The sequence below is a fragment of the Ziziphus jujuba genome, chromosome 6 (genome assembly GCF_031755915.1).
Source record: "Ziziphus jujuba cultivar Dongzao chromosome 6, ASM3175591v1".
In the NCBI taxonomy this organism is placed as follows: domain Eukaryota; kingdom Viridiplantae; phylum Streptophyta; class Magnoliopsida; order Rosales; family Rhamnaceae; genus Ziziphus; species Ziziphus jujuba.
Genome location: NC_083384.1, coordinates 25,099,830 through 25,110,317, shown reverse-complemented (window position 1 = coordinate 25,110,317; position 10,488 = coordinate 25,099,830). Strand labels below are relative to the sequence as shown.

At 31.6% G+C, this 10,488-nt stretch overlaps 2 protein-coding genes across 2 annotated transcripts; one reads left to right on the top strand and one right to left on the bottom strand.

The window, feature by feature from the left end:
• The first annotated feature begins 2,016 nt into the window (after window positions 1-2,016).
• LOC107417869 (probable sugar phosphate/phosphate translocator At1g12500) lies at window positions 2,017-3,964 on the top strand. Its single transcript, XM_016026524.4, has one exon. The coding sequence runs from the start codon at window positions 2,450-2,452 to the stop codon at window positions 3,518-3,520; it is 1,071 nt and encodes a 356-aa protein (XP_015882010.2). The 5' UTR covers window positions 2,017-2,449; the 3' UTR covers window positions 3,521-3,964.
• Window positions 3,662-9,843, bottom strand: LOC107434617 (blue copper protein). The gene is made up of 4 exons (XM_048464623.2): window positions 9,681-9,843; window positions 8,886-9,137; window positions 6,620-6,724; window positions 3,662-6,400 (listed from the first exon to the last, which is right to left on the bottom strand). The coding sequence occupies exons 1-4, from the start codon at window positions 9,841-9,843 to the stop codon at window positions 6,045-6,047; spliced, it is 876 nt and encodes a 291-aa protein (XP_048320580.2). The 3' UTR covers window positions 3,662-6,044.
• Window positions 9,844-10,488: the final 645 nt, after the last annotated feature.

The window sequence follows — 10,488 nt, the reverse complement described above, 5'->3', positions numbered from 1 at the left end:
TTATAATTTTTTATCGATATTCGATACTTTCCGATATTTTTTTTATATTTTGAACTTTCGATATTTGCATCGATATCGAAATTTTAAACCTTGCCTATAAATAGATAATGAAGCAAATGATCTTTTAACTCTCAATCAATTAAATGTACAACTATTCTGAAAGATTATTATTATTTTTTATTATCTCACTTAATTAACTAAATTTATATTTAAAATCATTTTTGTTACAACATATTTTAGAATATTTAATTTGTTTATTTTCTACAAATTAATACAATTATTTAATTTTTATCATGTTTATTTTGCATAATTTTTATTATTTTATCATCATTTTTTTTATTTATCTAATTGAATTTAAAGTGATACATTTGCACCCATTAAAAATATCCAATTATTTTATTTTTCTAAAACAATCAAACAAAATCAATAAAAATTACAAAATTGATTACAAATTTAAATTTTAATCTTTAACTTTTACTTAAAAAAAATAATATAATTAATTTAATTTAATTTAATTTAAACATAATTAATTATTATAAATTATTTTCAAAATCATCTGTGTCACGACTCTATACTATTATATATATATATACATGATTTAAAATATCCAAAATTTTCATTTTTTTAAGGGGTTGAAATAAAATTTAGGTTCCAAATGAAAATGGATAGAATTTCCATAATATCCATTAAAATTTTCAAAATTTCGCCAAAATTTCCATGGAAATTTTTATAAAAATATTCACATCAAATCATTAACAATTTGGTTAAAAATTTTATAATTTCTATGAAAATTTTAAAAATATTTATGAAATTTTTAAATTTTTTTTAAAAAAATCATAAATATTATTGATATTTTGTAAATTTTTTTATCAAATTAACTTCATTAATAATTTTTTTATCCTTTAATTACCTTTTAAACATTTAGTGATCTAAGCAAAATAAAACGAATTAAATTAAATAATATTAATAAGCTCTACTTATTGAATATCGACTAAAGCAAAAATACAAAAATTGTGAATTATATTTTTAAATTTGAAAAATCTTATTGTTGAGAATATCTGTTTTACAAATGTGAGTAAATAGATGATGAAACATATACATGGAGATGTTACAACAAAAAGATGATTCGATTTCTATGAATTTTGGATCAATGAGGGTTGAAAGATATTTTCATAACCCTTATTCAATGGATATTTATGAAATATCATTAAGTAGCAACTCATGGATACCATCTCAAACTCAACCATCAGAGAATAGTAATTATGCACATAGTCAATCATTAATGTAAGATCCATATAGTTGGCATATTAGTAATTATATGCAAAATTATCAGAGAGATACATCTTTCTATGACGAATTCTCACATTTTACATCTCAAAATCAAAATAAGAAAGAAATCGATGATTTTCAATCACCCAAAAATTCTATGTAGTATTAAGATGACATTTATGAATAATTGTAATAATCATTTTATATATTTTAGTTAATAAATAATTTTATCATATATATATTTTTTGATATATTTTTATTAATAATAGTTTATTTATGATCATTAATATTTATTATAAATCAATTTATTAAAAAAAATATAACATATATTCAATATTTTAGTAAATTTTATAATCAATTTGACAATTAATAAGTTAAATTTACTAATTTTAAAATTGTAATAAAAATTTATATTTTTCAAAATAAATTTTTATTATTTTTTATAATTTTTTATCAATATTTAATATTTTTTGATATTTTTATAACAATTTTATATTTTAAATTTTTAATATTTTGATCGATTTTTTTAACTTTATATATATATATATATATCTTATCCCATAAGAATGTGATAAATTCTTTCCCTCCCAAATTGCCCCCACACTCAACCGGACAATATGCGCTGCACGTGAATCCTACGTGGATTGTCGTAGATTTTGACAAAAAGGGTAAAATAGTAAACAAACGACAGTAAATTCATCGTCCGACCCAAAGTCTTTGCTCGGAAGTCTTAGCATCATCAAAAAAAAAAACACACGTTCACACAAATCTGAGAGAACCAATACCGACACTCTGACTCTCTACCAGTCTCTCCACCACTGAGCTCTCTTCCCAAGGAATCCTTGTAAATTTACTAATTTCATTTTCTTTTTCATTTTATTTCCTTCCTTGTCCTCTTCCAGATCCAACGGTTGAGATTTCCAATCTAAAAATCAAATCTGAATCTCCACCCTTACATTAGAACCACCATTTGTTATGTTGTGTTTTTTCCGTTTGTTGTCAATCGTCATCCTCATCTTTTTCCTCTATTCCTTCTTTTCCCATCCAGATCTGAGTAACCCCTCTCTCTCTCTCTCTCTCTCTCTCTCTCTCTCTGTGTGTGAGAACCCAGAGGTTTTAGAGAGAGAAAGTTTTGGGAATTTCATTTCCCATTTTTGTCCCTTGTGTTGTGGGCCGAGCTATGGTTGAAGCACAGACATGGACGACCCGCCGTATGAGCAACCCGAGATTTGATACAAGTGCCAACAACGACCAAGTGCTCGACATTCCGGCGACCCCACCTGGAGATGTACGGAACAGCGGAAACTACGCCGTCGGATCGTATCTGTCCCCGACGCTATTGACGGCTCTGATTATCGCGTCCTGGTATTTCTCCAACATCGGTGTTCTCCTCCTCAACAAGTATTTGCTCAGCTTCTACGGCTACCGATACCCAATCTTCCTCACAATGCTCCACATGCTATCCTGCGCCGTCTACAGCTACGTTGCCATTAATTTCCTCGAGATCGTGCCACGGCAGCACATCCTCTCTCGAAAGCAGTTCTTCAAGATCTTCGCTCTCAGCGTCATATTCTGTTTCTCCGTGGTTTGCGGGAACACCTCCCTGCGTTACCTTCCGGTCTCGTTCAACCAAGCGATTGGTGCAACGACGCCGTTTTTCACCGCCATTTTCGCTTTCCTGATTACCTGCAAGAAAGAATCGGCGGAGGTGTATTTAGCACTTTTGCCTGTGGTTTTGGGAATCGTGCTTGCCAGTAACAGCGAGCCCCTGTTTCATCTATTTGGGTTTTTGGTTTGCATTGGTTCAACTGCTGGAAGAGCTTTGAAATCCGTGGTTCAGGGATTGTTGCTGACCTCGGAGGCTGAGAAACTCCATTCGATGAATTTGCTGCTTTACATGGCTCCAATGGCGGCTTTGATCTTGCTTCCGTTTACACTTTACATCGAAGGAAATGTGGCTGCCATTACTCTTCAGAAAGCTAGAGGAGATAAGTTCATAGTGTTCCTGTTGGTTGGGAATGGGACGGTTGCTTATTTGGTGAACTTGACGAATTTCTTGGTGACCAAACACACCAGTGCTTTGACGTTGCAGGTCCTCGGCAACGCCAAAGCGGCGGTGGCGGCGGTGGTGTCGGTTTTGATATTTAGGAATCCGGTGACGGTGATGGGTATGACGGGATTCGCAGTTACAATTATGGGTGTGGTGCTTTACAGCGAGGCCAAGAAGAGATCCAAAGTTACAACTCATTGACAAGAAAGAAAATCAAAGAAAAAAAAAAAAAAGAAAAAAAAAGAATTTTTTTTTTTTGGTTTTTGGAAGATTCATTTTGATTGCCACAAAACACGGGTATGGCTGCCAAGCTCTTTTTTCTATTTGTTATTTGTTTCTTGCTTTTTTTTTTTTTTTCAATTTTTATTTCTGATTATTGGGGAAGAAAAAAGGAAGAGAATTTGGTTCAAAGTAATGCAAATTGGGATGTATAGGATGGTGGAGAAAGGGAAAGTGTAATGCTCTTTTTCTACTTTTTTTCTGCTTTTCTTTTTTTTTTTTTTTTGGCCCTTTTTGATTTTACTTTTAAATTGTTATTTGATAGGGTTGGATTAAGAGAACAAAATTTTCTCATTTACCTTTTACTCTGTCTGTAAGTTTACAATGGTGTATGCTACATTTTGAACACTTTACAAGCATGACTCAGATATCAATCTTAATCTATTTTATGGGGGAGAAAAAAAAATTTTCTTCCACCTCAATTTGTTAAAATACATTTATGTTGTTGCCCTATTTCTTTTTGCATATCTGCTTTCTTTTTATTTCCTTTTTTTTTTTTTTTGAGATTTTTTTTCTTTCTGTTGTTTAGTTCACTATAAATGTTTGCATTTTGTATTTGTCCCTAATTTTGAAGCTAGTTACAGAAGAAAATAATTGTAGATGGTAGAAATATTGCTAGTGGGATTTAGGAAAGTATATGATTGTCGTGGTGTATCAGGATGTGCCAGTGAAAGTTTTTATTTATCAAACATTTGAAAGTTTCATACTTTCATTTATATTATTCTCGAACATCTCCAAATGGCATTAGTTCTAATTCTCTCTATTATATGTTGACCAATATTCTGTTCTCTAACTGCCGGCAAATAATTTTTATGAAATGATATATGAAAGACAGAGGAGAAGTTTATACATTGGATGGATATCCATATTACTGTTTAACAACGGTATCCTTGATAACCACTCTTAAGTTTTAAACTATAATAAAAAAGAACAGCAAACAGTGGAACTTTCTGAACATAAATGATAGTTTAAACTTCAGGTTATAAATTTTTTCAAGTTTCTTTTACATCATGATGCCTAGCTGATATTGCTGCTACCTTTACTGTACCAAAACGGCTAGGATTCGATTGTCTCTTTTGTGTCATATATAGTTATTAAGATTGACGTAAGAGAGCACACTGCACAAGAAACACCTTCTTATTTTTGTGTAAATTCAGCTTATTCAAAGAATTTTATCTACTTTATTGAAAATTTTGAATACTAATGTGAAAGGATTTGAACTTTGGGTTATGCTTATATTCCTGTGTCAATTAGTCAGGAGACTTCAATGGAAATCTAAAGTTAAGGAACATAGTTGGAAAAGTCCAAACTTCTGAATTTAAATTTCTGGGATGCCAAGCTGAAACATGTATATTCAGCAGCTATACTCATTTAGATCTGAAAGTAAACAGTCATTGTAACTCTAGTGAGAAAAAAGACTTTTTCAGACTTTCAAATGCTCTGCATTTTAAAATCAACTATAACAATGAATATTTGTTCTTTTTCTTTCATTTTTCTATTCGTTTACCTTCTTTGTATTTTGTGGGCGGCAAATGAAATTGCTGCTGCTGCTTAGCTTTACTGTTTTAGATGTGGACATCGAGTCCTTTTGCTTGTTCATGGAAGGTAGATAGGTTGTTTAAATCTGATTGGTTGAAATGGCAACATCATTGACTATCCTTGCCTTCACGGTATGTTTGTCCTACTAGGAATTGCATTTCTATAGAGCACGTCAGCATGATTGCCAAGTGGCAATAATCTATGAAGCCAATCCGGGTTAGATTGTACGAACGGGTATTCGCATCTACTTAAGCCAGAAGAATTCTAAATTTTCTGTTTGGGTGTCAGTCTGTCGGTCACCGACCCACAATAAGCAAGTTGTCTGCTTTTGGCTTAGATATTGTGGGAGTTTCTCAGGATAAGTGCCATTTCCGCATAACAGAGAAGATATGAAGAAGTTCATATTGTTGAGATTAAAATTTGAGATTTTTGGTGGCAACAGAAGCTTCACTTTCTGTCTTGGTAGCTTCAATTTGTTGTTTTTTCTTGAAGAACAAGTTTTTTTTTAACTCTTGAGCCTGCTTATTCTGAAGAAATGGGAGATGATAAGCCGTGCCACTTTGCTATTTCCTGGCAAGGCAGTTTTAGGTTTCTATTTTTATTTTTATTTTTATTTTCCCCCAAATGATATGTTATAGGATTTGCCATTTTACCATTTAGATTTTCGGTTTCTAATTGTGTTTTGAGGTGATAATTCGTAATTTCTTTGAGAAAAATCTAGGAAGCCCAAATTTGCTAGTGCTAGCATCTTCCATGATTGTAATACTGAAGAGAAGCAGGTTGCTCTGCAGAATCAGAATGATCAAGCTCACATAATTTCCTTCATAATAAAATTCAATTTTGTGTTGGGAATCACAATACCATAAAGATAAAATGCAACATAAATAGCTAAATTCAGAAAGTCTTTTTAAACTAAAGCCATCATAAGGAGGCTAAGTGCTGCAGTCATCCATGCATAATATTTCGAGGCAATAGTTCCAGTAGCTTCTGAAGGTGGCAGAGCACCACCACCACTGCCACCACCACTAGAAGGTAAGGATGCCGGTGCCTCGGATAGAGGTAAAACGGTGATAGCAAGCTTTTGCTTCCCAGCCTCACAGTGCTGCCCAACATTGCAAATGTACCATTTTCTTCCTGGTGTGCTGAGCATGATAACATCATTTCCTGTAGCTAGAGCCTCTGTTCCAGCTGGTGCAGCACACTGTTGGAAGCCATTTCCATCTACCCTGAGGACATTATGTGCTCCCACTGTATACTTAAAAACTGCAACCAAAGATTTTCAATTAGGCCGTTGAAGCTTTCGAGTCATTAAAATTTTAAATTTACCATTTAAAAACAATTTTCCGGACAACAGTTACTTGAAGGCCAAAAAAAAAAAAAAAAAAAGTTCCCTTTGATGAGTTTTCTAGACAACGGTCTCGAGTTCAATACCCCTAACACTAACTTGAAAGAATAAAGTTGAAAGTTGGAAGTTAAACATACTTAGTCTGTCACCAACTCTAAAGTCTTTCCCTTCTGCCCAAGCTTGATAATCAAAATTGATTGTCCAACCTTTTTCATCACCAACCACAAATTCCTTTGCCAAAGCTGATGGAGCAAGTACTACAATGATGGCTATTGTAATCAACATGTTTGCAGAAGCCATTAAAAACTTTTGCTAGACAGATATTTAGGTGCTCTAATGGTTGCTCACTTATATTGGCTATACTGGAATGCTCAGTGGAACCTCAAATGATTCCTATTTATAGATTCTCTTATCAGTTTAGCGGCCGGCTAGGTCGGACATCACAATTCTTGTACAAACAAATGTGCATGCAAAGAATAAGTTTTTCAGCCAATTTGGAAGCTTTGCAAATTGAGTAATAGAAAAATAATAAAATAGTATACTTTGTTGGATATTCACTTAGGGTCTTTCTACATATAACTAGGTCAACACGAAAAAACAAACCAAATAATTAATTGCTTGGCCTGAAATTAGAGGTTTATTGAGTATTGAACTGCCTTTTGGCATTGCCATAGTTGGACTCGGTTAAGAATAATTCATTTGATTTTTTTTTTTTTGGGTAATTAATAATTCATTTTATTTGTTATACCATAACCTAGATTTCAAATATTTGTCGTTGCACAACCTGTCAAGGGATCAATTATTTATGACTAATTACCCAAAAAAAAAAATTATATATTACTATCGCTATATATATATTTTGAGTAGCGCTACAACAGCATTAATATAAAAAAAATATTTATCAAATAATATATTAATATATTATTGTTATAATATTCATTTAATCTAGATATAAAAAAAAAACCCTCAAATGATAATTTGACCAAAAAAATTAAATATTATTATATTATTCACCATATTATTTATAAATAAATTTGATAAATATTTTAATATCTCTAGTTTTATAATTTTTATTTTCTTATTTTTTTTTTGAAAATTGTTAATCAATTTTAGTACTGTACGCACGATATTATTTCTATAGAACTGTCAACTTTTTCATATGTATTTCATATCGGCGGATTGTTAAGTTATTACAAATACAGTTCTCAACTTGAAAAGTACGAATGACAAAAATGAGTTTAGAATACAAATTTGAAATCTTAAGTACTTTATCAAAATAAAACCGGGAAAATTATAATCTTTATTATTTCAGCATTGTTGCAGTCAATTGTCCAAAACTAAATAAATAAATAAAGAAAAAAAAATGCAATCCATGCTGTTCCTAATTGAACATACTTTTCTGAAATGGGTTAAACTTAGCTAGAGGTTTAGAGTTTAGACGCATTGTAAAAAACTGAAGCATTTGGAAACATATTAATTATTCACAACTAGAGACCTACAGATCATTACTATTCTACACATTTGTTTTGTAATTATTATTATTATGAGCAATATTATAGGTACCAAATTTTTTTAACTAAAATTTTGATAACCAATTATGTGGCAGTTTTTTAATGGTGTTAAATTGATATTGCCTTATATACATAGGTAGATAAACCATTTAAAAATTGTTAAATCATAGATACCAAAATTTTGGTAAAAAAATTTAATCACTCTAAATTTATCCTATTATTATTATTATTATTATTATTTAAATGTGTGCCTAGTAAACTATTTCTTAGTGTTGTAACTGGTATGCAGCTTATTGAAAATTAAAATGATTACTTATTTTTATAAATGAGGGCTAGCTTCATGTTTCATATTCTACCAATTAATTATATAAGGAAAAAAAGAAAAAAAAAGAAACCATATAATAAGAATAATAAATTGAATTCCATGGAATAATAGCTAACACATTCAAAAACAGAATCAAATTAGTCTTAAACGAGGTTGGCTCTGGCTCAATTCGAATGCCTTTATACACATCCATAAGATTGTGGATTCGCCCTCTCTATTTTAAAGTAGGCATTTCTAATATTTAAAAATTAATTTCTCAGCAAACAAAACAGTACTAGCGCATGACAGTACATTACTGTAGTCAAATACCAAAATGTAATTGGAAAAAAAAGTGATACGGTCTTTAAGACAGTTTTATTCTGTTACTATCAAAGCTAGCTAGCTAAAATTAGGCTTTATATCCAGTAGCACTGCCCGGAGTTTTTGGATAATATCCAGTGGCACTGCCTGGAGTTTGTGGATAATATTTTCGTACTTCACTGTAACCAGGAACCGGTGAAGGTGCCGGAGTGTTCCAGCCATAATGTGAATCAGCACCTGAAGTTGCGGGAGAAGATGGTACTGAACTAGGACTGGGAGATGGTGCTGGTGAATATACCGGAGATAGCTGCTGAGGCAGCACAGTTATGAAGAGCTTCTGGTTTCCAACCTCACAATGCCTGCTAACACCACAGATGTACCATTTTCTTCCTGGGGTTGCTAGGGTTATCACATCGTTTCCACTGGTTAGAGCCTCTGTGCCTTCCGGTGCTTGACATTGCTGGAAGCCAGTGCCATTCACTCTCAACACATTGTGAGCCCCTTGTGGGTATTTAAATACTGCACCGCCCCAAATGCAATCAATATTTTCATTTGTCTAGTTTCGAACATATAAATTATGCATTTGTTTCCTCACTTTATTAAGTTGTATGCATGAAGAAGAAATTGGCTACTTTATCCGAAAGTTTTGCTTACTTTTTATCCATTATTCCTAATAGTTCAATTATTATGCAATTTTGTTTAGTAAATTTGGTAAAATTAGATGTACAACTCTCAAAATAAAATAAAATGGAATAAGACAATTGTCAAAAAGAATTTGATGGGTTGTATATATGATTACTGTCATCAAATTTTATATGTGGAGACGTATGATAATTAATTAAAATTGAAATTTGAAGATTTTTTAAAAGGATAAATTGACAAATATGCAATAATTTAAAGGTGAAATGCAATTACCTTTGTTTCATTATTTTGAATTAATTGAACTATTAATTAATGCATTAAATTATTTCTCCTAAAGCCTAAAATGTTAGGATTCAAAATAAAAAAAGTAAAAGAAGCTACTAAATATATATATGGAGAAAAAGTTTAAGGAGTACTTACCTAGTGTATCACCAACACGGAAGACCTTTCCTTGAGCCAATGATTGGTAATCAAAATTAACGGTCCAACCTTTATCATCTCCCACCACAAATTCAACTGCAGAAATTGAAGGGATAAAGATTGCTGCAATGGCAAGGATGATGAATAGCTGAGGAGAAGCCATGAATACTATTTTCTTGCTAGTAGAGTTTGCCTTTTTCCTTGATATGAATATTGTTAATTCTTCTCTTGGAATGGCCTTGATCAAAAAGCTCGTAACGTTAAGAGCATTTATAGGGCTATGGCGTTCATAGAAAAATTAAAGTTCCCTTCAGTCTGGCCCGGGCCGGCACCGTGTCCTGCCAAATGATATAAAAAATCAGTTTATTGGATTCATCAACAAAATTTAAAATTAAGTGGGGAAATTTAATTTTCCATGAAAAGGTTATGTTAATTTGTAGCTTGCTCACAGTTTTGTTTGACAAGGTCACGTCCCTATAAACTTATTATGTAATACGATATCAACTATAAATCTTTTTACATATTTTTGTACTAGTTAAAATAACCTCGAGGAATAGACTTAAAGAGAGGTATATCATTTGACACTGGTCAAATCATCTGTTTTGGCCCCGTCTGCAATATTGTAGAGTACCCTTTTGGGTAATTTAATAGATAGATGAGTACTATTAAAGATAAAATAATATGGTCTACATGAGTGATGTAAATTCAAAGCAAATAAATAACTCCTTTTCAAAAGTTTAGTAACCAAAATTACTGTTTTTTAAGATTAGTTGGTTAAGTAGTACGGTAATATTTCATAATAATTTTA